The sequence below is a fragment of the Acanthochromis polyacanthus genome, chromosome 14 (genome assembly GCF_021347895.1).
Source record: "Acanthochromis polyacanthus isolate Apoly-LR-REF ecotype Palm Island chromosome 14, KAUST_Apoly_ChrSc, whole genome shotgun sequence".
Taxonomy (NCBI): domain Eukaryota; kingdom Metazoa; phylum Chordata; class Actinopteri; family Pomacentridae; genus Acanthochromis; species Acanthochromis polyacanthus.
The window spans coordinates 10,560,020-10,587,858 of record NC_067126.1 but is presented as its reverse complement, the minus strand read 5'-3'; the positions used below and the strand labels follow the sequence as shown (position 1 = coordinate 10,587,858).

Sequence of the window (27,839 nt, the reverse complement as noted above, 5' to 3'; positions counted from 1 at the left end):
GGACTTTCTGATCCAATTTTCTGATTATTAAACAACATCCATCCATCCTCTATACACCGCTTTATCCTCATTAGGGTCGCGGGGGTGCTGGAGCCTATCCCAGCTGACTCGGGCGAAGGCAGGGGACACCCTGGACAGGTCTCCAGTCTGTCACAGGGCTTAAACAACATCAAATGTAAAATAATTTAGTTTTCTGTATCTCTTGTAAAGCCTATGTTTAGTTTGATTAGAAAATCCCCAGATTTTCCCAGAAACCAAGCAACCAGTTGGAAAATTCATCAACCGTTAATCTTACAGATTAGCTGCTAAATTAGAAACCAAACTAATCAATGATTTTCTGTTTGTAGTTCCTATATAACAACATCAAGCTGCTAAATACTGACTTGACCAGGGCGATGTTAATGCAATTCCTAATTTTATATTTTTAAGTCATTGACATTACTGTGTAAAATCTATTTTCCCTTTGACATTAAAGAGTCTTTTTGGAAGTTTTTGTTAAACAAGTCCAGCTAAATTGACCATGATTTAATGTTGAAAAGCAGCAAAAGAGGAAAACTGAACAGTAAGAAACACCTGATGTGTCCACTGTGAGACTTTTCCCTTCTTCACTTGCAGCAGGTTTAAAACCATGAACTGGACTCTGTTGTCATCTACTGGTGAATTTACGGTACCGCATCTCATCAGAATTTGTAGAAATCCTTTATTTATGTCAGTCAAAAGTACATCATCCCCTAGAACACGTAAAAACGGCCAAATAATTCACATTTAAGGCCACGACACTCATAAAACTGGGAGGCAGCACTGTGGTCAAAGGTTGAGGGAAATCCTAAAAACCACATTATTAAACAAAACCAACAGCAGAACCCAGTGGGGATGCTGATACCTCATGGTGTGAATTACAGAGTGTCAGAAGTGTGTGGAAGTTAACTTTCCTATAGTGGCACTGGAGGATGTGCAAACCGTTGCTCCTCCGGAAATTAAAAACAAAGAGCGTCACTGGTGAATTTAAGAGGTCAACTCTCGTCACAGTGAACCTGGGAGCTGTGCAACGCCAACGCTCTCCAACCACAAACAGACGAGCAAGAGCGGACATAAATTAGGAAAATTAAAACACAACAAACAAATGAGCTTTGTTCTTCCCCTATTTACAAAAGCAGTATTGAACAGGAGTCTGACCAGAGCAAAAAAAAAAAATCACCCAACCGGCTGGTTACATTCATAAAACTAATTCAAAAGAACCAACACAAAAACAAGCAAATGGAGGATGCTGTGGGGTTGCACAGGTGTTGCTCAAAAGTAGGAGATGTTTTTCTTCAGGTGTCCAGTTTGTCAGTGGCTCATCATTCAGCAGATAGAGTGGGCTTTAATCATATCTGCCCCACAACTCGTCGCTCAAATAGAAATAAGTGAATCTGATTTCAAAAATGGACTAAAGGCCATACAGTTACGCTATAATGTGGGGGACAGAAAGAGCTCGGCAGAGACGTGGTGTTCCTTCCATTTCCTGACTTCAAATGATGCCGTCGTGCCGCTGTCGACAAAAGAGGAGCATTAAAAAGTAAAAACTAATTGGATTCAAGCCATCCTGAGAACAATCTGAAAATAATAAATACACCCTGGCCAGAATTACGGAGCACGCTCCTGATTTGTGTGTGTTTGTGTGGCGTATAAATCAGTCCAGGCTGTCGCTGGGTGTGTTAGTATCCTTGTAGTCCATTGTAAACCTTCTGTACAGAGCCCTGCTTCAGGAGACTCCGAATACCTGCAACAACAGAGACAGCTGCTGTTAGAACATATTTCATTTATCATTACAATAAGAAACTTTATTTCTGTTGCACCTTTCAAAACAGGGCTTACAAAGTGCCGCACAAAGCAATAAAAATGCACAAAACATTTGATAAAACCGTAAAAGAAGGAAAACATCAGTAGAAAAAGACCAATAACCAAGTACAAAATATATAAAAATGCTTGTCTGCGCAAGTGTGTTCATTCAATTCAACAAATTATTACATGCAAAACTAAGGTATGATTTTATTTTCTATTAATGTGACCATTTTTTTCAGTATATGTATGAAGAAAGAGTTAACTAAACTAGAGCTGCAACAATTATTGGTCTAGTTGTGGACCTAATTAATCACTTTCAGTGACTTTTTAGGGAAAAAAGCTGTCTAAATCCTCTGTTTCCAGCTTCTTAAATGTGAATATTTTCTGGTTTCTTTCCTTCTCTATGATCGTAAACGGAATCTGTGGACAAAATAAGACATTTGTTATGTTAAGCTTTTGAGAATGCTGCCTTTTTTTTCCCACCATTTTCTGACATTTTATAGACCAAATAATTAATTAATTCATCTAGAAAATAATAATCAAAGTACTTCTTAGTTTCAGCTTTAAAATAAATCAAACTGTCATAATGTGAGAACTTTGTACTGTTGCATTACAGCATTATAAACTCCTTCCAGACATTAGACTCAGAAAAGGTCAAACTATTATAAAATGTAGCCAACAGTCATCTTTATCATCATTTACTCACAAATTGATCTTCTTTTTTTAATGAATCAAACCAGTATTTAGCTCCTAAAATTTAAATACTGACATGAGTTACAGAAAAGCTGCAGATCCTCATATTGAAGAGGCTGGAATTCCATTATTTTTTGGCATTTCTCTCTTGGAAATTACTTGAACCCAGAACATCCTCACCCCCCTCTTTTTTTTTTTTTTTTTTTAACTTAAAAACACTAAAACCTTGGAAGCGTTTTGCTAGTTGGACTGCAGTGCATCAATTATAGGCTGTACATAAAGGTGGAAAATGACTCACGTCTTCCTTTTAACGTACAAAAGTGAAGCCAAAATATCTTGGAAATGGCTGCTGGAGCGAGACATCGATACCACGTCTCCACCTCGGGTCGCTGCTGCGCTCGCTCTGGCTGTTAATGACGTCAGCAGCTAAAGATGGCAGAGCTTATTTCCAAAATATTTTGGCTTAATTCCCAGGGAGCTGTCATGATGTCCATCTTTATATACACTCCATTAAGTCCAGCAAATTCATGCCTCGAGACAAACTACTGCTTTGTTGTGCTGCTGCTCTTTTCACAGAATTATTCGCAGGTTCATAATCATATTTTTGGGGGTCTGCTAGAATGTGTTTGCAAGATTTAACGTTAAAAATGTTAAATGACGTTGATTAGTAACTCCAGAGGTCTGAGTATAGAGATGTAGGTTTAGTAGGGACAGCACGAGAGAGGAAATAATGTCAGACTTAGGCAGCTGCTCATTCTTTGTTTTGAACTTGCTGCTGGGCAGGAGTTACAAAAATGAGCAATGTGGTGATGCAGATAAGTAACGCCTGGATTTCAAATCTGGTGTTTTAGGCAGGAAAGGAGCAGAGTTTTCCCTTTGAAGTGGACTTGGGGCTTTATAAGTTTGCAGAACTTTTACACGCAAAAAAGCCACCACAAAAATACACATAAGGAAAAGAAGAGCCAAAAAGCAGAACATGAGCTTTAAAAATGCTTGCAGAGTTTAAATCATGACACTTTGTGCTTTGAATTGATGTACAGTCCATCAAATTGGATGCAGAATGGGCCGATGGTATTACAAATAAAACAGTGAATGAATATTAATTGATTCACCCGGATTTTTCCTGCATAGCACTTTTTTTATTGCCAGATTTGTTAACTGGACTTTCACTTACTCAAGTATAACGGACATTATTTTAGGAAATGGGCAGAAATATCAGGAAAGTGCAGAGATTTCTATCAGCTAGGTTAACACAGACTCATTGCCTTTACAGAACGCGAGTTGATTCGATCATGTCTACTTACAAAAGGTCAAATTCTGAGCCAGAAGAGACACTGTTCACCTTTAAACTTTCACTTGAAATCAGCACCTCTCTTGGTCCTTAACCTTTAAAACACTTAGCCTCATCAAAGTACAACACTTGAAAACTATCGCTGCAGTCAGTGTAAAGAAACAGCTGTTTGTCTTTGGGTCATTTTTTAAACGCTGCTTCATTCTCACCATCTCTCTGCTGGTCGTCGAGCTGTGTCTGAGGAAACTCCACGTCAAAGGTGATGATGAGGGAACCTCGGATGTTGATGTTGTCAAAGTTGGGCAGACCTTCTCCCTTCTTCCACATTCGAGCGCCGGGTTTGGTGATCTTGTCTCTCACGATATGCACCTGTCAGATAAAGGCAGAGTCAGTTTAACACCCTCATTAAATCACAGTCTTCTTTTTTTTTAACCCTCTGAGCCCCATTTTTACTTATTGCGCGCTCAGTTTTCAGGGCAACATAACGCTTTAAACCACTTTAGAAACCACACAATCATGACTAGAAGTAGAGAGAACTCAGAAATGTCTTCCGTTCAGAATACCAAAGTTAAAATGCCATGGATGAAGGTTTCTTTGGTATTTGTTTGTAGAAAAATTGACAAATTTGCACCATTGTTCCAAGTGTTCAGAGGTTTAACAATACTGGAAACAAAATTAGTTCCACATGCAATAGTTAACTCCTTACAACCTTTTACAACCTCTAAAAAAACTCTTGTTTTTCCACACTACTCTGAACATCGGCTCTAAAAAGACGTTTCACTGTGCTGAATGGATCTTACAGCAATTTGCGCCCTTGTATAAGGTTTTTGGCCGTTCTGCATTTATTTTATGGATCCAGTACGTTTTATTCCCCTCTGCTCTGTGGAAACACTGCCTGCAGTTCAGCCGGCAATTCCAGATTTTTTGTCATGTGACTATTGGTCAAAGCCGAGTCAAACATGACCTCTCAGTCGCACATTGAAGCCCAGAATTTTAGATTTTTTGTCTGATCTGTTTTGTGCAAACAGTATATTTTTGGCAGATGTTGAATGAAGCTTAGATGATAAAGCGATTTTGATAAAATATCATGATTTTAAGCTTTGGTTTGGTTGTTTTTCCACATTAAACTTCAAATTGGGAAGGTAAAAATCCTGTAATTCTTCTAGTCTTACAGTTTCTTTATGTAAATAGTAGAATTTTGACAAACCATTGAGTTTCAGGGTTCAGAGGGTTAAAAAATATTAAACTTTAAATGTAGTGTTTTACATCATTATAGTTCAGCTCTGTAAAATTAAGATAAGTGTATATAGAACCTTGTGTCCATCCAGATGTACGATGTCCATCTCAAAGCCGACCAGTGCCTCCACCAGGGAGATGGTGACGTTGGTGTACAGGTCGTCTCCTCTGCGCTCAAACACTGGATGTCTGAAAGAGAAAATCACCTCAGTATCACCTCACTGTGTGTCACTAAGCTATCAAATACCAAATGTTCTGTTGCAAACCACAGTAACAAAAGAAAAAGAGCTTATTCTTACTTAAGCACTTTGATGCGGAATCGTAGATCTCCAGGTTCTCCATCAATGTGAGGTTCTCCTGAGGTCACAGATGAAGCGTTAGAAACAAGAAACTAAAACAAAATATGATTTAGATCAAACTGTACAAAGTTTACCTTCTCCAATGAAGGGGTACTCCATCTCATCTCTCACTCCTTGTTCAATCTCTACCTCCAAGGTTCTCTCTTCATTCACCAGTCTGTGGTTCACAAAACAAGCTCAATATCAGCTTTACATGTTCCCAGTTCAGTGGCCAGTTTGTTAGGTAGAACTCACTCATGTCGTCGAACAATCCTGCAGTAAATCCATCATTAAAAAAAGTTTTGTGATCATAAGAGGATTAATGAAAGATTGTTGTATCAGATCATATCAGTTTCAGCAAGATTCACCTAAAAAATCCTCCAAGTTGCAAAATCTCATCACAGTAACTGAAATGATCACCGCAATTATGTTTTTTGCTTGCAGAGCCTGTTCTCAGCTTTTAAAGGCGCTAATACCACCAATCTAAGACTAACATGAAGTAAACAAAAAAATACAATTAAATCAATTATTGCAATTATCTGCATGATAATTATTCGTGAACTAGAATTTCATGATTGTGACAGTCCTTCCATGTCTAATTAGACAGTATAATTTGGGTCTTCCTTTACTCAGGTTGTGTTAAAAATCATGAAGACATATCGTGTAGATTCTCAGCAAACTGTTTCCTCAGTTGGTATGTCCAACCCTGGGTTATAATCTGATTTAAATGCGACAGTGCTCCCTTCTTTGACTTACTTTACATTGGGACACTCGTCACACACCATCTCCTGAGTCATCTGGAAGCGTCCTGGTCCGAGCTGCGTCGTCCTCATTTCCTGTCTGCAGTTACACTTCCTTTTACCGGGAGCTTCTTTGGCTACGGGTTTGTTACGTACGACCTGATGCAGATTCACAAAGCACAATCAAAAGCAAGTCAACTGGCGGGGAGCAAATCAGACAGCACACCAGCACGCTTTGCAGTTTGACGTCCAAAATCAAATCGCTCATATCTGATGCTTTTTCTGCTGTCAGTTTAGATATCATAAGTTTCTACGCACCTCCACAAAGTTCCCAGAATACACCTCTTCAAGTGTGACCTCCAGGTCGAGTACTATGTCGTTTCCTCTGGGAATGTTCCTGTCCTGCTGCTGTCGGTTGCCTCCAAACATGAATCCAAAGTCACCAAAGAAACTACAGAGGATGGAGTGAGAGATAAAGTATTATCAGTGGACATTTTAAGAAGAAAAACAACATTTAAAGCTGCTATCCGGAGTTTCCGTTTGTTTTCAATTTATGTATCATTTTTTAACAAAGCTTAAATGTGTTAGTCTAGTTCGATACTATAATATAAAGTTAGTATAACGCGATATGAAAATTTATTCCTGAGCTCCGCCTTCCTCTCATAGACCCCCATGTTATTCCAAAAAGCGCCGGTCGCTGCCGACCAATCAAGTTCGAGCTTCAGCTTTGTCATGCTGTCAATCAACGGTTACGCGCACAGCAAGCAAGCCCATGCAGAGGTGGGCGAGCTACGCACTACGCAACCGCGCGCACATTTGTTTTGCTTGTGGAGGAGAGAGCATCAGGGATCAGCAACTTCCAGAAAAGTTACCAATCCCACGGCTTGTCAGGCCAAGAGACTGCAGGACGTTTTTTGGCTCGGGGTGCTCGCCTCGCTCCCCGACCACGGCCTCCATAGCCCGCCTGACGGCTTCGTTTAGATGCCCGACCTCTGGAGGAAGATGTTGGGGCGTCTGGGACATACTCTTCGTCAGAGGAGTCATGCAATTCTGAACTCTAGATAGAAATAAATAAACAATGTAACACATATACACGCGTAAATGCACTAAGTTTGATAAACAACGTCATCGAGAGGGATACACGAGTGTAATCACATATTGAAACTTTACTCGTTTGTCCTAGCAGATTCATGTTATTTTGGTATTAGGACAAGTTAGACTCAATACAGCATTCTAACGTAATTCCTTTATTATTTACTAAATGTACTAAATGTAGAAGAGGGGAAAACAGCAAAACAGGCAAGATGCTGCAGCACTCCGGGCACTCCTCTCATGTACTGCGCGCGTGCACAAATAAAGGGGCGAAATCAGAGGGAGGGAGGGACCAACAGTGTTTTGGGAGACGCTGCGATTCAAACTCCGGACAGCAGCTTTAACTGCCTATCCACATGCTCCTCACTTGGGAAGAGTTATGAAATAGTTTTTCTGATTATGTTATGTTCATCTCAAGTTTTTCTTGTAAAAGGACAAAGTTGTGTTTGTTTCTTCTTCTTCGAGCTTTTAGCAGTTGGTAAACAGCTGTGTTTTCCATTTAATCTCTTTTCATTACAGTCATGTACACAACACAACCGAGTTCATTTGCTCCTTCAGCCTGACTTACTTCTTCTCTGCTTATTTTTTTTTAAAAATGTTTTTCGACATTTCAAAAATTTCCTTCAAATTCGCTTTATAGTTGGAAGCGCACCTACGTGACCCATCGCTTTTAATGACCCACAGAGCACTGTGAACAGTTAGGTTTTTTTTTTTTTTAAATCTGGTAAAAAGTAGCTTCACTGTCAACCGTTCAGTGATGTTTATGGATTCTTTAGTTTAATCTTGACGTGATGCTCTTGAATGTTTGCAAATTAAATATATATATTCACTACTGTTCAAAAGTATGGGGTCACCCAGGCAATCTCATGTTTTCCATGAAAACTCACACTTTAATTCATGTGCTAACATAATTTCATAAGGGTTTTCTAATTATCAACTAGCCTTCCAACACCATTAGCTAACACAATGTAGCATTAGAACACAGGAGTGATGGTTGCTGGAAATGTTCCTCTGTACCCCTATGGAGATAGTCCATTAAAAATCAGCTGTTTCCAGCTAGAATAGTCATTTATCACATAAACAATGTCTAGACTGTACATCTGATTAATGTTATCTTCATTGAAAAAAATGCTTTTCTTTCAAAAAAATGAGGACATTTCTAAGTGACCCCCAACTTTTGAATGGTAGTATATCTTTCAAATCATCTGCATGACTGGACAGTAGCAAGATCAAGTGACATTTCCTCGTCTTTTGGGTGAATCAGGCCTTTCAGCTGACTTCTCATCCGTTTTAGCTGTATACAGTCCCATTGCCTTTTAGTCCATTATCAAAACCATGAAACCGACCTGGAGAAGATATCGTTGTGAGAGCTGTGGTGACCTTCTTTAAGTCCATCTTCTCCGTAGGCATCGTACTGTTTCCTTTTTTCTTCATCTGAGAGAACCTACAAAGAAACTGCCCGTAAGTCACAAAACAACTAAATTCTACTGTTACTTCCAGTTCATGTGTGATGCAATGTAAAGCACAACCTCATAAATCAGAACCACATCTTTTACACAGTCAGCTGCAACAGTTTGTTGACTGACACTAAAATGGTAGCATAAATGTAAAATATTTGCCATCTCTGGCTTCTCAGATTTGATGCTTTTCTTTGTCACATCCAATAGTAAACTATCTTTTCTTGATTGGACTGCAGAAACAAAACATTTGAACACGTCACCTTGGTCTGTGAGAAAATCAGCCCTTCAAGATACAGTAATTTAGAAGAACAATCTGCTGATGAATAAATAATGAACATGAATGTTAGCTGCAGCCTCGTTATCATAGTGAATTGCAGATTATTACTGAGGTGTTAAGTGATGTTGTGTCCACTCCCTATGGATTCGATCACATGGCTAATAGCTGAATTCTTTTTTGTTTAACCCCATTTATTTATCGTTTATTAGCAGTACAAAAATATTTACAAAAATCAATTGAAATATATTTGAAAGTGATTAGTAATTCTGCTATGAAGATACTCTATATATCTGTCTTTTTATGCTTTAGTATTGATTTTCTGTTTATACATCAGCCTTCACTCCAGATACATTACAAACACATTAACAAAATGTGGTTACTACATCCTAATGAACCGAAGCGTATTGATGCTGCTAACCCATAAAAAAATGTCTTTCAAACATGCAGTCCTTTCCATTTATCTGACATGTTGCCATATGTCTAAATGAACATCGTGCTCATGTTTCAGTAAAAGTCATGACGACAAAACTACCAGGTCAGACTCAAAAATATTTCTCTATCACTTTCAGCAAATCTAAACTGCACCCAGTCATTTTAACAGATGGCACAGCTTCACACATAGAGCTGTGTGAAGTGATTTTCAATGAGATTTTTTGCATTTCAGCACAAATATTGGCCCAAAAGCATCACAAAGAGCAAAAGATACAGTTTAAAATCACAAAACCTTTAAGCTCTTATCTGAATGCACTGTAAATACAAGGATAAAATCTGATTACTACATTCTGGTGTGATAAAACATTTACTGAAAGTTTAAAAACGACTGTGACATCTGCCATTTTTACAGTACTACAGGACAAGGTTTGAGATAGAAACACCTGTATCTCCTAGTGGAATCCACTGATAAACTTGGATTTCTACATTATGATTAACAAAAAACACCTCCATCGCTTATCTAAACTCACTCAAAATATACTGATGAAGTCTGACATTGCATTCTGTTATAAATGTATACTTCATATTTAGAAACTCCATAATGTTAAAAATGTAGAGACATCTGTAATTTTTTAAACAGCAATATGACGTTTTGACACAGAAACACTTCTAGTTCTTATCTAGATCTATTTGACAGACACAGACAATGCCTATTTTGCACATTGTAATGATGAAAACATGTATCTATTATCTATAACTGTAAAATACATGTTAAAAATGGAGTGAGAGTCATTTTTTAACGGTAATCCAAAGGTTTGACAAAAAACTCTTGAAACTCTCAGCAAAATTCCCTCAAAATCCATTGATAAAATGTAATTACAAATTCTAATGTTATAAACATGTGTTTAATGTTCAGAAACTGCTCAAAAATGTATTTTAAAAAGCAGTGACGTCTGTCATTTTTGACAGGAGTGTAAATACTTGACACAGAAACACCAACATCTCATAGAAGAATCCACTCAAAGTACACTGATAAAATCTGACAACTACATTATAATGTTATAAACGTGGACTGAATATTTACTAACTGCGTATACTTGTCAAAAAGTCGTGACATCAGTAATTATTTAACAGTAATAGGAGTGTTTGACAGGAAACACCTGCAGCTCTTATCTGAATCCACTCCCTCTCATCCACGTCTGAGTTTTCGGAAGGCCAGCTGTGCCGCGCAATGACCAATCAGAAGCAGCCACACGGTCTAACCGACCAATCACAGCGGCCGTAGCGTTTCCAACAACAACCAAATAGCAGCCGCATAAAAGACTTTTGTAGCGTACCTTCAGGCTCTTCCGCACACAAACACACTCTCACATACAATATCTGTGTGTGATCTTATGTACATAAAAGCACATTTTGAGTTGTAATAAGTTTATTAAGCTTCTTTTCATTCATAACCGGCATCAACCACGCAACCCACCTCATAAGCTGCCCCCAAGTCCGCGAATTTGTCCTGAGCTTTGGGATCGTCCTGGTTCCTGTCAGGGTGTAGCTGCAGAGCCAGCTTTCTGTAGGCCTTCTTAATGTCCCTGATGGAGGCACTCTTACTCACTCCCAGGATCTTATAGAAATCCCGCCTGCAGGACAAGACACAGGGACACAAGTTAGTTACAAGATAACTGTAGCTAGATAGCAGAGCAGAAATGTCCTGCTTGTCAAACACCAGGGGAAGCTAGTTTAGCTTCACTGCTAGCTCCGAGCTAACTGGGCTAGCTTCAGCCAAATCTCGGCCATTGCACTCCTGAGCGTTGGTTAGCGGATGTAAACAGTTAGTTAGACGGCGACAGGACACTTCCTCGCCGGTTAACTCGGTGTGTGAGTCTGCTGCGGTCCTCTCCACACATGGAGGGCAGCTTTAGACCAATCACAGAGGAACATGTGTACCAGCTGGAGATGCTGTTTCACCGCTGTGACGCTGCTCTCACAACTTACCCGGCCAGCACCGCCGTGATCACGTACAGCAGCAGGCAGCACACATGGCACAGATTCATCCCTTTAGCAGCCATAGATTGGACTCTTGGACAGGAGGTAGAGAAAAGAGAAACAGCCGGCTTTTGAAGCTCGGATCCCGCTGCCCGTCAGCAGCCGTCTTCCTCCTGTCAGGCAGAGCCCTCCCACTGGATGTCGGCAAATCCGCCTCCCCGGCTAAACTCCGCCCTGCCTTAAAGAAACACGTCATCGGGCATGTGAACGCAGCATCTGTCCCTGTTTAACCTGATTTCTCCAAACTGGACCGATTCAGCGTCGACGAACAGCAGGAATAGCACGATTAGCGAGGTTGGTGTTTGAAAACTGGTTGTGGTGGTGGGTGCATGCTAACGCGCGCTCCCGTGAGATGCGCGCAACAGATGTCGGTGTAATCGCAGAGGAGCGCGCCAAATAGGAAGCAGGGTAGCTGTGAGTCTGGCAACAAACCGCTTCAACCTCCGGACTCATCTTTATCAACACCTATGACTTCTTGACCCAGTCGTACTTCTTCTATCCGGACCGAACACCGAACAGCCCGGACACAGTCTGCCGGTAAGAGCCCAGTTAGCTTAGATAGCTAACGGTAGCTAAGTTAGCTGTCAAGATGATGAAGTTAACTTTAAGAAGCAATAACAGTTAGCTCGCTAGTCCGGTTATTAAGCTGCAAGTCTCATCCTGACACTAAAGCAAGTGAGTTTAGAGCTCGTTTACTGGCTGTTTGACTGGTTTTGTTTGGTTAGCTTGTCAAACTTGATGTTGTGATGACAAGTCAGGTGTTGGTAGTTGTCATGGGAGCATTTGCAGGAGGAGATTTCAGCTTCATTACCATTGTGCAGAGTACAGGAACAAACAGAGCTAATGAAGTACACTTAACTAACCAGAACTATATAGAAATAGCCTTATATTAGCTACAAATATGAGCAAGTGCAAAATACACTCCTGTGCAGTATCACCTAAAAGTCATATTCTAAAAAAAAAAAAAAAAAAAAAGTAGCACACCTGTCACTGATTGCATTATTTCTGAGTTGTGCTGTCGAAGGTTTTCTCTTCAAAAATGTTATATTGTTGACAGTACAGGCCCAAAAGTAGAAACTCAGTGCAACAAAAGTGAATCCAGTCTCTGAAACTAAACCGAGTTGTAAACACCAGTCAGTTTTGAACCCAGAAGCTGAGTTTATTTGCTTGTTTGCATCATGGCACCACATGGAAAATAATTGCCAGAGGAAGTGGGAATTCTGACTCTCAGACTTTATGAAGATGGAATTGAAGACAAGAAGTTTAGTGGACATCTACACATCAGGGGAACACAGCTGCGGCAGTAATCAGGAGGTATAGAAGTAACCACAGTCAGTACCACTCATCGAAGCTGCAGTGTTCGTTCTACTAAAATGACCCCAAGGACAGTGAACTACTTTCACAGTGTAGCAATGAAAAACAGGCGACAGATGCTTAAGGTCTGGTAGAGGGATTATCAGTGGAAATCAGAGTTTCTGTGACAGCTCAGACTGTGTGGACATCAACTTCTACGAATACCGTGCAAAAAAAATGCAAAAGTAAACTTTGCTACAGATTATGAAAAGAAGTCAGCTGAATATTTGAAACACATTCTTTGTCCAGATGAGGTCAAGATAAATTTGTTCTGCTCAGAGGGGTCCAGCATGTTTGGTGGGAACCTGACCAGGACTACCACAGTGAATGCATAGTCCTAACAGTGAAGCACAGAAGTCAGAGTATGAAGATATTGGGCTGCATTAGTGTAAAAAGTGTTGGGGAGATAACCGTCCGAAGCCCAAAATCACACAAAAAAGAACAAAAAAAAGTGAAAACTATGACTTGGACAAATTTGTGTCCTGACTTGAATCCAATAGAGCGACTTTAGGGTATTTTAATGAGAAATGTAGAGCAACAGAAACTCTCCAGCAAAGAGCAGCTTCATATTGTGGATATTTTTAATGTAGTAAATTGTAAATTTTCAATTTTACCTAAGAGTAAATCCTGCTTTTCAAATTATGAATAATACAGTCATTGCAAAGTGATAAAATTTAAAATTGTCTCACTTGCTTTATTTTATTTTCAAAGATTATATACAATTTCAACAGTTTTGTCATTGTGCAGACAACAGGAACAAATCAAGCTAATTAAATATGGTTGTAATTTTAAACAGAATTGTGAAGAAACAGCATTGTTTGTACAGTTGTGCACTATATCCAGTTCTTTGTGTACAGAGATGAAGTGGCTGGAATATGGGTCATGTTCAGGTTCAAAAGCAATGACCTGAACAGCGCAGATAGTGGTCGAGCCTGCACAAATGTACAAAGCATAATAAGTTATTGTAGTTCTCCACTTGTGTTATCAGTTTAACTACAGCTATTTCTCAGTTTCACATCGTTTTATAACTGAATCTAGCGTAAAGCGTATGATATCTGCTCTGTCATGGGCTTAACAAGCTTGAGTTGTAAATAAAGCATATTTGAATATGACAGTTATTTTGATGTTCAATTCAGTTGCGCTCTTGAACACTATGATTGCTGCCTGGTGCATTTAAGTCAAGTACTTTATTTAACTCTGAAGAAACCTGATATGCCTCTTTGTTTTCTAAAGAGGTCATTTTTGTATTCAAACATATCTGTATGTGTGAAAGGGATGTATTTTTATGTGTGGTGTGATTTCTGCATTTTCTCTATTGCGCATCATGTGTCCGATTCCTACATAATTATATATTCCCTTTCTCTTCAGACATGGAGGCAGACAGTGTGAGCATATGGCCACGTATGGAGCCCTTCTTACTGGGTGCCCTGCAGGTGAATAATCTCCTAAACACTATTCAGTATAAAGATATCGTGTGCAAGCAAATACTTTAAAATAACCAGAGTTTACTCCATCATAGGTGGCTCCCTCCTCCAAACTCAGCCTGCACTACCTTCGTAAGATGGCAACTTATGTCCGAACACGGGACGGCTGCTTCCCCATCCTGGGCTGGCCCATGTGGAGGCACATTGCCTGTGGAAAGCTGCAGCTTCCAGAAGACCTTGCGTGGCTTTACTTTGAGACTTTTGACCTGCTTATAGGCCACACACCGGAGGAGAGGCTGGAGTGGGCAGAGTGTCTTTCCCAGTGTTCTTCCAAAAGCGAGCTTGACCAACAAAGGAGCAAGGTGAAGACAAAAGCGGGTGGAGTGCAGTTTAGTTACAGATAACATGTGCAAATAGCTCAGCTTACCTCAGGATGTAATACTATCTGATCTTATTTGTTGCATGGATGTGTCCTGCTAGTTGTATTGTTGTGTTTTGTAGCCTTGTTCTCAAACTGAAGAGCTCCCGCTTCTTTTCCTTTGTTTTCCAGCTGTCAGTGGACACGCTGCAGTTCCTCCTCTTCCTCTACATCCAGCAGCTGAACCGAGTGTCTCTGCGAACCTCCCTGATCGGTGAGGAGTGGCCAAGCCATCGCACTCGATCCCCGTCTCCATCAGACAGGGAGGCCAAGACCAGCTCTCAGAACAAGGTCCTCTTTACTGGATTATCGCATGTCAAATCAAGGCTTTCTGCTCCACCATTTCTAAAAAACTATTATCTGTGAAGTTTTAGTTTAATATGTAAAGCACAGTCCAAGGTATGTTTTTTTTCTTGAAAGATGCCTGTCGACCCACTTTCAGGCTATTTGCCCATTGACATTTGAGAAAGTTTGACAGACAAATGGATCATAAAATTTCAAAGATAAAAGCTTGACATTTTCACTGTTAATTTTCATCATGTCATTGATTCTAATATTGCAATATTGGACAAGTAGATCAAATAATCTATGATTATGGAAGAGTTCAAATATTTAAAAAACTGAAACCCTCATGAAAAGCCCCATCCTTGAGCTCACATTAACAAAAGAACTGATAATGCAGAAGTCAACTAGTGACATTTTTTGAACAATATGTAGTTACATATAGCAATAATACACACAAGACTTATAGAATGCTTTTAAAATGAAAAACCAGGTCTTGAACTTTTCATACCTGATTGAGCAGGTATGACAGGCTTCCACAAAAACAAAATAATTGGGAAATGTCTCCAAGTAGAAGAGAGTTCAGAAGCTAATATGATTTTTATATATAACTAGGAAAATCATTTCTTTTATTTTGGACTTTCTCAGGCTTTTATATTTCATAGTTCCTGAGATTTTGTCATTCACACAGCCAGAAAAATGTACTTAAAAAGACATCTTTGTAGAAATAATTTGCCTTGGAAAGTATTTTGTATATCAATCTAAAATTTCACAAATATTATTATAAATGTCTATGTTTTATGCTAAAATATTCAAGCAAATCAGAGATGGTTGAGCAGAAATTGGATGATTTGAGATGTAATGTCCCGACTGTAACGGACAAAAGACAAACTGATGTCCTCGTCATACCTCAGTTCATTTTGATGTGTCACTTACACTTCATTTCTGTTTTTGTTCTGCAGAACTGGGATGATCAGGCCCACCTGTCATTTGTTCAAAGCCATCTGATGGAGATTTTGGAGCTGCTGGTGGAGCCTGGCCAGCTGTCTCAGTCTGGACAGGCCTTAAGAGACTGCCAGGTCTGTGGACAGATACCACGTGTCCTCTTTTAGGCTACTCCAACCATCTATGTATTTTTATAACAACACTAGCTGTGTTTCGATATAATTGTTGAGCAAATTTGAAGCAATATTTTTAAATATCACAAATTAGACAAAAGAAAATGCAAATTCCATAAACCAGGCTGTTTAATGTCCTCGTTATGTAGTTGTATACATAATGTTACACACACTATAGCAGTGATCATCAACTGGCGGGCCGAATCCGGCCCGCCGAACCGTCCAATCCGGCCCGTGACTGGATTCCAAAATTGTGAGGATCAAAGAGAAAATATCATGTGGTTCACACTATTAAAGCAGGCAGTCCAGTCATTATTAAAGGATCTGTTTTCCACATCAACTTTTCGTTTCGTGGCCTTAGAGAGTGCCATTTTACCCGTGTTAAGAGGCCTTTTCCTGTCACTTCTGCGGTGTTTCTTTTTCAAGTGCTCTGTGAATAAAGTTGTCTTGAGATGAGGCAAAATATCTCTATCACTCCTAGTGGTTGACTGTGGTACAGGTGATAGGAGCACTGACTCATAAAGGCTAAAAATGCCTTCAGTTTTGTAATGAAATGGAAAATATATAAAAAATAAACATCAAATAATAATGTTATGCCAAAATTCGATTTTTATTTAATTTTTGTTTGAGGGTCCGGCCCCCAAAGTGACTGTCCGGTAAAATTCTAGCCCTCTGGCAAATATAGTTGGTGACCCCTGCACTATAGCTATGGTCAACAAAGTAGCAGAAGTATGAGACAGAACCAATTGTTTGTGAACTGCTTAAAAAAAGAACTAAATAAAAGAAAATATCAAGACTCTGACCATTTACTAGGGCAAAATAGAGACAAATCTTCAGGAATTAGAAAGGTTTTCTTGCCAAATCTTGTTTGTCTTGCAGATACAGTCATCTTTGGTATTTAAACTTTACTCAAATGAGCCCTTAATATCTAACTTACTAGGGATGCACATTTTAAAATATTAACTGAATTGATACTCAGCCTGGTTATTAAATGCGGGAAACTAGCTGCTCGTCTTTCTCAGTAAATAACCTGTAATGGTATTAATCTCTTCACAGTTGTTGGACATAAGAATAATCCTCATGGCTGATCTACATGAGGAGTGACTTGTTCACTGTAGTTAATCCAACTGCTGGAAACATCTGCTTAATTTTCCACAAAAACTGTCGCTGCAACCCTGTCAGTCCTGGAAATCTGTCGGTTTTTACTTCCACCCTTAAAATGAGTTTATATTCAGGGCATGGCTGAGATACTGCATCACTTAGACTGGATGTTGTTAGAAACTGTTAAACCAGACAGCAGGCACAAGCTTTTTTCACAGCTTGATCCTCCAGTTTCTCAGCACAACTGTCACAATGAAATCTATATTCTGGCTTTCTGTCTGTCTTATCGGTTTATATTGATTCAAATGTTCATGGGAAAAAAAATATTGCTGTATAATTTACATCCCTACATCTTACAGAGAACTACAGCTGATCTTCAAGTTGTGTTTTGTCAGATATCCCTGGATGCTGTGCGGAGTTTGGGGATGCTCCTGGAGGGCTCGGCTGGTCCCGGTAGACCCGTCCACTGCATCCACCGGCTGCTGACCAAAGGTCCACTCCAAACACAAGCCGGTTACTCCTCATTGACCCGCTCCTTCCCTCTACACAAACTCCTCTCCTGCCTCCAGCACAACCTCACGGTCAACCCCTTCGGCATAACCGCCTGCCTCCACTCAGGAAAGAAGCTCGCCTGGGCTCAACAAGGTGTCCGAAAATATCCTGGCATCGCTGCTTCTTCACCGGCTTTGTGTACATGTCTTTGACCTTCTGCTTGTTCTGTGTGTTTGACTTGTAGTTGAAGGAACCATGAAGAGAGCCAGGATAGCCAGGAACACCCACACAGCTCCGCCCGGCAGCAAGATGGTGCTGATGTCCCAAGTCTTCAAACAAACGCTGGCGAAAACATCAGACAAGCTGACTGGTGCCAACATCAAAATCCACAGATGCTCTGACGCCTTCATTTACCTGCTCTCACCTCTTAGGTAATGTTTACTTCCATTAGCGCAGAGCTCTAGATGGCTACCAAGTGTGCAAGAGAGTCTGTGTTACAATTGACGTGATTGCATTCTCATACTGACTCGGTGCCCTTCTAGTCATCACATGCAGCTACTGTACTAGCTGTTGTAGCTGAAAGTCGTACTTTCTCTTCTTCACTGGCTCAGTGAGTCTCCACATGAGGAATGAAATAATCCATTTAGCTGTTAAGATGAAACGTTCTGCAGCTGATTGTTTTAAAGAGCAGAATTAATAGAAAGAGGAGGAAGATGAGAGTGCAGGTGCAGTCAGGACATACTGAAGTAAAACTGCATTCAATCATAGTGATAAATGCAGTTTTGGGGCTGTAAATTCATGCCAATATTAATCACGATCATGGTTTTGGCTTCCTACATTTAAATGATCGACTGTTATTAAAATGTAAAATACACTTCACCTGTAGAAAACTGTAGATAAAATCGTGTGGTTTTAACAAAATTTGACATTAAAATACCTCATTTTACTCTTTTCAAAATGATTTTGACTGAAGTGAACTGCGGCTACCCAGCTGTATCTAATGTAACTTGCAGCATTTAGGAAACAACAGTAAATTGTAGCGTCTATCGATGAGTAAATGTTTATGTGTGATAGATGCTGGTCAAAGAAATAGGGTGCAACTAAAGAAATAAGGCACAAAGGAGTGATCTCAAGCAGCCTCCAGGAAAAGCTTGGTGACAAAATTGACCTTATGTGTAAAGTCACTGACAGTCTTAACATTTCTGTAAAACTAGATTCAACAACTATTCACCAGCATGCAAGGTTAATTATTATCAAGTTGTACCAGAAAAATAAAGAGGTGTTTAGGTCAAAGTCAAATCATGTGCAAGTTCAACCAGTAAAAAAGTTAGTCTGGAGCTCTGCAGTAAGATTAAGAGTTAATTTGTCATATGTATCTTGTTGCTTCTTTAGATCCGTCAGTGTGGACAAATGCCGGGACAGCACTGTGGTTCTGGGTCCTGTGGAGACCAGCGTCCACATCCACAGCTGCCACAACTTGCGGGTAGTGTGCGTCGCCGGAAGAATCGCCATCGGAGCCTCCTCTCGCTGCACCATCCACGCCCTGACGCCCACCCGCCCTCTGCTCCTGCCCGGAAACACGGACATCACCCTGGGTCCCTTCCACACCTTCTACCCCTCCCTGGAGGACCACATGGCCAGTGTGGGGCTGGCCGTGGTCCCCAACGCCTGGGATCAGCCCCTGCTCCTGGGGACCGAGGGCCTCGCCAGCCCCTCTCCCAACACGTCATCCAGCCCGGACCACGCCTGCTTCCGCCTGCTGCCTCCGTCTGAGTTCCACACCATAGTCGTGCCTTTCGAGATGGAGGGCGACACATGCGAGGTGCCCGGCGGGTTTCCTCCTCAGTACCAGGCAGCGCTCGATGAAAAAGACAAGAGGATACAGAACTGGCAGAAGACAGTGATGGAGGCTCGGCTCAACAAGTCAGTACACATCAGGACTTCATCACACCGTTTTTAGTTTCAACAATGTTCTAGGAAACACACCACAATGCATTCACATCTACATACATCTCCAATATATATGAATTTTATGCTAATATTTAAGTTAGTCACCTGAATTTGTGTGGATATAAAATTGTAGGGTTTTAATTTTAAATATGTTAGATACATTTGTGTTGCAGACTACCTTGTGGGGTTTTCACCTAAATATTTAAGTTAATCCAGTAAACATGTATTTAGTATAATATGTACATAGTAAATGTAATTGTAAATTCTTAACCTTAGTATTTAGGCAGGTAAATTAGTTAGGGATCTTTTTTCAGGGAAATTTCCATGATATTTTTTAGCGTATGTTTAATCTTAAATTTTTAATTGTTCAGGTAAATCTAAATTATGAATATTGATATTAATCAGGTAAATGTGCAAAATAAATAATATTGTAAATTATTAATGTTAATAATTGCATTGCTCAGATAAATTTGTACAATATTGTGGGGGCTTGACCTATTAGTCTGGTAAATTCTATATTTATCATTACAATTATGATTAATCTTAATTTTTGAGTTGGTCAGTGAATTTACATAATACTCTTTTGGGATCTTACTATTAATGATTAATTTGATCAGAAACATTTATTTAAGTAGTAATGTAGAGTCCTTAACTGGATCAATAACATTTAGATTAGTCAGGTCATTTAATAGGTCAATTTTTTGTCCTGATGTGGAGTATTAACTTTCACATTTACATTAGTCAAATGCAGTGGGTACGGAAAGTATTCAGACCCCTTTTTTTAATCAGAGTTTATTTCTATAGCACTTTTCATACAAAAGTAGCACAAAGTGCTTAACAAGTTAAGTTGAAATTGTTCACTCTGTGTCATTGCAGCCATTTGCCAAAATCAAAAAAGTTCATTTTATTTCTCATTAATGTACACTCAGCACCCCATCTTGACAGAAAAAAACAGAAATGTAGAAATTTTTTGCAAATTTATTAAAAAAGAAAAACTGAAATATCACATGGTCAGAAGATTTCAGACTCTTTGCAGCGACATTCTTGCAAACATTCTTGTATGCAAGAAATGCAATATTAAGGACTTAATTTTAAAAAGGTAAAATTGTAGAATACTGAAGGGGCTTAGCCTTATTTTTTTTAAAATTAATTTAATATTGTTTTATGTAAGACTGTAGGGTCTTCACCTTAATTTTTAAATAACTAGGTCAGTAACTTAATATAAATTTACATAATAATATTGTTGGGTTTTAATATTTAAATTAGTCAAATCTGTATAATAAAGGTAAATGTTTATAATAAACAGTATTGTAAGGTTTTAATCTTGATATTTAAACTTTATTGCTATCATCAATCTTATTTCTGTGTTGGAAAACACATTGACTGAACTTGTGTTGTTTAAAATGTCTCGTATAAATAATCAGTGGAACGTTGTAAACGGAAAAGCCATTCCAACAAATCAATATGAATGCGAGTTAGCTGTTATGCTGCTGAGACATTATGGTGTTCACTGGTGTCAGAAAACTCGCTTCAGGGGTCTGCAGCACAAAGGATGTAATGTAATGGGGGAAAAATCCTTTGATCGATTTCTACATTACAGCATTTTATCAGTCATTTCTTCTAGATGTTCTGCCTCTGCTGCGGCTGATTTCTCTGTTTGTGTCTTTAGGGAGCAGAGGAGACAGTTCCAGGAGCTGGTGGAGGTCAAGTTCCATGCGTGGCTGCTGGAAACGGGGCACCGGCAGGAGCTGGACAGCCTCATCCCACCTACGATAGCTTCCCTACAGGACTCCAACGGACCGGCAGGAGACTCCACCCGGGTTAACAACAGCAAACACATCAGGACTGGGCGGGGGGAGGGACACTCACCTATGGCTTGTTGAATTGCTGGGTTAATTACACCTGTAGATTAGGAGAGCGTCGCTCAAGCACGTCTGGAGCTGCTCATCCAGCCTGCAGAGCGACTAACAGGTATGTCCAACTTCACGTCTTAAGAAAAGGCAGCTAATTCATCACCAGGCCAAAGCAGGGAGTGTACCGGCATGCTGTAAGACAACATCACAAGCTTTACTCCTCTGGGGGGAGACCTATAAAGGCACAGGTGGAGAATGTTTCAACTCACTGTAGGCTTTTAAAGGGGCATTTTGGAGGAGCTTCCCTTTGGATTTAATGCTGAACGTCGTGTTTAGGAGACAGAAAATCTAATTTTGGTCCAAACAAAAATCAAAGGAACCACCGTGATTTACTCAGTTAAACAGAAATCCCCTAAAATGTGTTCTCTGATGCAGTAATGGCTCTTAAATCTCTACTAGGACACAGTTTTGAGTGTTATTTTAACTAGCGGTACGGTGTTCATGTGCAAAAAGAAGAATTTGAGACTTATTGTGTCAACAAACAACACTTGTGACTCGCTTCATCAGTTTTCAGTGGCGGTTGCAGCCTTACATAAAGTTTAGTGAGGCCAAGATCCTGGAGGACTCTGACTGCTAAATTTTTTTTTCTTCCATACAGTCTGAAATTATTGTTCTTCTCCCCATAAACTACATCTGTAAAGAAATAAAGGGAAATGTATCTGCATTCAAAGATGCAGAATGTAGATGTTAAATGAATTTAGCACTATGGGTATAAAGGACATTTAGGTAGCTTTTAGCTCAGGTCAGGATATTTTTTTATTAGAATATTAAAAATTAGTAATCAAGTGATTTCCATTATGAGGGGGACAAAGAAGGAATATCAAAAGAATTTATTCTAGATGCGTGACTTATCTCTTAATTTATTATGAAATAAGCTGATTGGTTAGAATTTACAAATTCTAAAAGTATTTTTCTATTAATCCACCTTTATGAATATGTGTATTTTAGCTGTGTAGAAAAATTATTCATGAGTATACCTTGAACCAGATTTAGCATTTAATACCTCCAAGTGTACTTCAGGCGTTTAGCTTCTGTTTTGTGTTTTCACAGAATAAAACATACATTAGATTCAACAAAACCGTCTTTTAAGGCAGCGTTGTTTTTGTTACAGAGAGTGAAAGGAGCATGTGCTGGAAAACATTACTGTAAAAGGTGAAAGATTTTACACTGTAAAATGCCTTACTGCTGTTTTTTTACTTTAAAAACATTCCTGCTGGTTTGAACACCTCAATGTAGTTATAAAATGAAGAGCATGAAATAGATTTTGATTGCTAAAACACAAAACAATAAAGATTTTCACTGAAGCCAGCCAGGGACTTTTTGTTTTATGTTTTTGCTTCTTCCTTTATGTTTGGACACAGTAAGACAATAAAGCACACAATTATTCATAAACATGCCAAGGTTTGATTCATAGTGATTTAAAAAAAATACTAATAGGTTTGTTCTGGAATTCTGATTTGTTGAATGATACATTTTTATCTATTCTTACATTTTACCTAAAATAGCAATGTCCAAAAGTAAACAAAAACACATAAGTGGTTAAAATTAATCATTAAGTTCTGTAAAACAATCTATTACAGTCTTTTAGCACTTGTTTAATTCATTTACTACCAGGAAAAAAAAAACTTGATCAAATAAAAATTCTTTATAAATCAAAATGTGGCATGGCTATTAATAATTTTATACTTAACTTTGTATTCCAAATGTGTATAAAAGTAACAAATTCTTAATGACGTCCATCTGAAGAACTCAAGTCATTTGGATTCTAGTGATGCCACTAACATCACATGTGGTAAAAGTAAACACTGAATTTTTAATTTCCACTCGACCTTTCAGTATTAAATTAACATTCTGCTTTACATTTATTTGAAACTGTAGTTAAGACTTGACTTTACATAGAACATATAGGATGCTGTGATACAAACAGCCCTACAGAATGCAAAAAACTTTTAAAATTAGCTTTGTATTGACCAACTACGCTAGTAAAAATGCTCCTTAACATAGGGCATGTCAGTATAAATGAATATATAATAAAAAGTACACACAATATATTAGTCAGAGACCTTTTTCTGCAGGAGTACTTTTACTTCTGACACTGCAGAAATGAACATACTGCATTGTATTTATTTGCAACTATAGTTTGGATTTGACTTCACATAAAAAATAAATGATATCAGATAAGATGCCGTGATAGAAAAAGTCCTACAGAATGCATAAAACGGTTAAAATTAGCTTTCTGTTGGCCAACCACACCGGTAAAAATGCTGCTTAGCAAAGATGATATCAGTAAAAATCAATAGATAATAAAAAGTGCACACAATTTATTAGTCACAGAGAGAAATACTTTTACTTGTAGTGATTTCTTGATAATATTTTGCGTTTTTGAGAGTGAGGTTTTGATTTGAGGGCTTTCACTTTTCTTTCAAGGGTTGCATCGCTTTTTTTTCCCCTCAAGTAGCAGGTGTAAAACCTTCTTCCACCACTAAACAGCGCTGTAGTGTGTCTGGATTCATCCAAATAGCAGAAATAAGTCATGAGTTGGCAGGTCCTCGCCAGGTGGGGGCAAGCTGGTGGAGCTGGCATGTGTCACAGTGGGCACTGGACCCAGCCAGTACAGAAGTGGGGTCAATGGACGCTTACCCGCGCCTGGCCTTTATGCCGTAATCCTTTCTCGCTTTTCTGGAAAAACTGAATAGCACTAGAATCACTGACTCAATTTTTGGATCTCATTTTCATGACAAAGCGATTGTTCCCCTCGTTCGCCTCGGCTGTTGCTGTTTATAAGCGGGGATATAAAAGGCAGCGGCTGAAAGGCCAGCGCAACATCGAGACCTCAGGGGGAACCAACACTCAGCATCACCACGGCTGACCCACACATCATATCCAAGATGGGCCGGGTGAGTTTCTCACTGTGGGGTGGAGGTGAGGAGGTAATATGTGGGTTTAGGTGGTGGACAAAGCTGCAGAACGGAGCTTCTCTGCAGGGATACTGGACTGATTTCATGGTTTACATGTCAACAAGCTTTAATCGACCTTTTGCTCTTCTAGATCGTCTTCTACGAGGACAAGAACTTCCAGGGCCGCCGCTACGAGTGCGACAGCGACTGCTCGGACTTCCACTCCTACCTGAGCCGCTGCAACTCCATCCGGGTGGAGAGCGGCGCCTGGGTGGTCTACGAGAGGCCCAACTACATGGGCTACCAGTACGTCCTGACCAGGGGGGAGTACCCAGACTACCAGCGCTGGATGGGCCTGAACGACCGCCTCAGCTCCTGCAAGATGGTCCACTTTGTAAGTGATCCGATCCCTTAATTACTCACGAATCTGCCCAGCTAGTGTTTTTCCTGAGCAGAGGACTTTGTTGGTTCTGAATCAGCTGAGCGTCAAAGAGGTCGTGTCGTGTTGTTGGTGCTGACAGCGACCGCGGGACTTTGTCGATGGACACCAGAGCATGGATTGATGTTCGGGTGCAGGCGACCCACAGCCTGCAGGCAGATTCATAGAAAAATCAATGCAGTTAGCAAGAGCTGCATGCGTGCAGCTCTGTGCTATTTCTAAAGGAAGCAAGTTATCTGATGGTAAATCCTGCCGGATACACTGAGGATACAATCTGTGCAAAGGCTGCTTCACAGTGATTATCCAGAGCATTGGTTTATTGGGTAACAAGTCAAAACAGTTTATTTTTTGTTGACAATGTTATGAAGAGGCATTTATTTGACTGTATGATAATTTTGGAGGATGGAGTTTAGTTTTTAGTTCAACTACCCACAAACTACATCCTGGAAAATGACTTTAAAGTTGAATCAACATGTCTCTAAAACAGTCTGAACAAAGAATGTGCATTATAATCTCATGAAATGACAGCACAGTTGCATTTGCTCTAATAAAACTTAAATAACAATATAGTATTCAGTTATTGCAGGCGCTCAACCTTTATTTATACATTAGCTAGACATTTGGTAAATTTGTACCACCAATCTTATTTTAAAACACTTTAGCTCAACAGCTGTTTTTTTCTATATAAATCAGTGATTTAACTATAATACTGACAACTTTCATTTTGAATTTTTGTTGTCTTTTTGCTTCAACTTCATCATAGTTTTTATTATGCAGCTCTCTCAGGATCCTGCTTTTGATTGTCAAAGCCCTTTGTAAACCTTTATTTTTAAAAGTTATTTTTAAAGCTAGTATAATTATTATAACTGTATTTGTATGGCACCTTCTAAAAAGAAGTTTCCAGGTGACGGTCAAAGCAGACTTTAAAATACAAAGGGAAAAAACCAGGACAAAAAAGTAAATATATAAAAGAACTAAATAAAGTAACCAAGGCCAGGCAGTTTTTTTTTCAGCATTTTTCATAAACTGGGCAATTCAAAAATGCTTTACAACACAATTAAACTAAATCTAATAAACTAAATCATTTACAAAAAAAAATGGCAAAAGTGCAGACATGAGATGCATACATCTAGAACTCTCTGAAATTCATTCATTAAATAATTTTGCATTCATTACAGGTTACAAAAGAAAAGTTTGCAGTAGAACAGTGCAAAAAAAATTAGTAAAACAAACAAGTAGACCAGCACAGTAAGTAAAATATTGAAAAGTGACTAAAGTATTGACAATAAAACCAATTACAACACAGGTTTGAAGAAAGTTCTTGGTAAAAGTTTTAATGACTAATTTATTGAAACAAACAGCGAAGGCCTGATCACATCTGTTTATAGGGAGAAAATCAGGATTTAAAATCATTAAAAAACAAGAAAAAATCTCAAAATTTATTCTAAAAGTGACCAGTGACGGAAAATAAAAATGGAACGAATTAAAACCAGAGCAGCAGCATTTTGGATTGACTGAAGCCTGTGAATGTTTGCTGATACTGGAGTAAAGTGTAAAAGTAGCCGAGTCTGAGGGTGATGAAACCGAAAGAAAGAATCTGACTTCAGAGAAACAAAACTGCACACCTACCTTCGTCACTTGACCTTGCATGTTTCTTCATATCCACCCTTCCTTTTCTCTTACCCTGCCTCCCATCTCCATCATTCCCATCCTCCTGCACCAACCTCCACCTCTGCCACCCCCAAACCTCCCCACCTCCCTGCAGACCAGCGGGACCCTGTACAAGATGCAGCTCTATGAGAAGGCCGACTTCGGAGGCCAGGCCTACGAGGCCACCGAGGATTGCCCCTCGATTCTGGAGAAGTTCCGCTGGAGGGAGGTCAACTCCTGCAAGGTGTTCGACGGTTGGTGGGTTTTCTACGAGCACCCCAACTACCGCGGCCGCCAGTACTTCCTGGAGAAGGGCGAGTACCGCAAACCTGGCGACTGGGGGGCCGTCAGTGCAGCAGTTCAGTCCTTCAGGCGCTTCACCGAATGATTTAAACTCCATCCTAACGCCATCTGTCGGGGAATTACAAGTCCAGATTTGACTTCGATTGACCATGTTGTGATTTTGAACTGAGGTCTCCTAAATAAAACATGTCCAGTAAGCAGAACAAAGGCTTTCGAGTTATTTCATATCTTTTAAACTTCTTCTGCAGTCACCAGAGCAAAGAAAAGTCTGACTTCATAATCAGGAGATAATGGAGTAATGGGACAAGAATAGGAAGCAGTACAGTCAGATTTAGAAGTAGAAATTAGTGCACTTCACCCATGAAAAGTTGACTTTTATTTCAGAGGCAGCTAGGATGTTAGTTTTTGTCTGAAATCTGAACACACAGACATCATTCACATATCGTTAGATTAAGTCTGATTTATATCAATCATGTCCATCGCAAATAAATGCTCAGAAATCCACTTGGAATCATTCAAAAAGATGTTTAAGAACTTTCCTGAGAATCATCAGGTTTTTATATTTTATTCAGTATTTTATTCAGTATGAGAGGAATTCGGTGATAGATGTCAGTTAATCCAGTAGTACAAAGAAAAATATAGTTTGTTGTATGTTATTTTCAAAAGTAGAAACAAATATGTTGCTTAAAAAGTCAAGGCTTGAGCTGTGTTTGAAAGTGGAGCTCACTGTATCCATGGCAACAACAAGGTGATCACAAGTGAAGATTTTTAATCCTCTGAACCAGGGACGGATCCAGATTATTTTAGTGGGGGGGCACAGGGGGGTACAACAGATATTTTGGGGGGGCCACTGAAAAGTTGTAAGTAAAAATTAAAGCTGCAACCGACTTATCACTTTTACAAAGTATTTTCATGTTTTTTTTGGCTCTTTAACCCAATAGGAAAGCTGTATTTGACCTTTTCATTTTGGACCGTTAACATTCAAATTATGATGTACTTGTTTCCTTGTTTATGTGAATTACAGCATCATTAGCTGCAGCATCTGCCTGTCATGTCAAACTGGTAAGCTCAACAAC

The 27,839-nt window shown here is 39.3% G+C and overlaps 3 protein-coding genes across 5 annotated transcripts; 2 read left to right on the top strand and 1 right to left on the bottom strand.

Annotated features, from left to right (window-relative positions):
- Positions 1-680: 680 nt before the first annotated feature.
- Positions 681-11,572, bottom strand: dnajb11 (DnaJ heat shock protein family (Hsp40) member B11). Its single transcript, XM_022220177.2, has 10 exons — positions 11,373-11,572; positions 10,861-11,017; positions 8,561-8,658; positions 6,441-6,573; positions 6,139-6,281; positions 5,478-5,560; positions 5,344-5,401; positions 5,122-5,233; positions 4,018-4,177; positions 681-1,762 (listed from the first exon to the last, which is right to left on the bottom strand). The coding sequence occupies exons 1-10, from the start codon at positions 11,444-11,446 to the stop codon at positions 1,698-1,700; spliced, it is 1,083 nt and encodes a 360-aa protein (XP_022075869.1). The 5' UTR covers positions 11,447-11,572; the 3' UTR covers positions 681-1,697.
- Positions 11,573-11,607: 35 nt separating this feature from the next.
- On the top strand, positions 11,608-24,347 carry tbccd1 (TBCC domain containing 1). Of its 3 annotated transcripts, XR_007946714.1 has the most exons (10): positions 11,608-11,960; positions 14,145-14,209; positions 14,296-14,562; positions 14,751-14,909; positions 15,863-15,979; positions 17,515-17,764; positions 17,856-18,042; positions 19,004-19,534; positions 21,231-21,532; positions 24,218-24,347. XR_007946714.1 is itself a non-coding variant. In XM_022220175.2 (9 exons), the coding sequence occupies exons 2-9, from the start codon at positions 14,147-14,149 to the stop codon at positions 21,442-21,444; spliced, it is 1,788 nt and encodes a 595-aa protein (XP_022075867.2). In that variant the 5' UTR covers positions 11,608-11,717; positions 14,145-14,146; the 3' UTR covers positions 21,445-22,782. The 3 variants fall into 3 exon arrangements, 2 of the variants coding, with proteins under 2 accessions (XP_022075867.2, XP_051815038.1); XM_022220175.2 differs by lacking the exon at positions 24,218-24,347 and having other exon boundaries at positions 11,608-11,717; positions 21,231-22,782; XM_051959078.1 differs by lacking the exon at positions 24,218-24,347 and having other exon boundaries at positions 21,231-22,782.
- crygs2 (crystallin, gamma S2) lies at positions 24,233-26,971 on the top strand. The gene is made up of 3 exons (XM_022220178.2): positions 24,233-24,371; positions 24,523-24,765; positions 26,576-26,971. Exons 1-3 carry the CDS (start codon positions 24,363-24,365, stop codon positions 26,846-26,848), a joined length of 525 nt encoding a protein of 174 aa, XP_022075870.1. The 5' UTR covers positions 24,233-24,362; the 3' UTR covers positions 26,849-26,971.
- Positions 26,972-27,839: the final 868 nt, after the last annotated feature.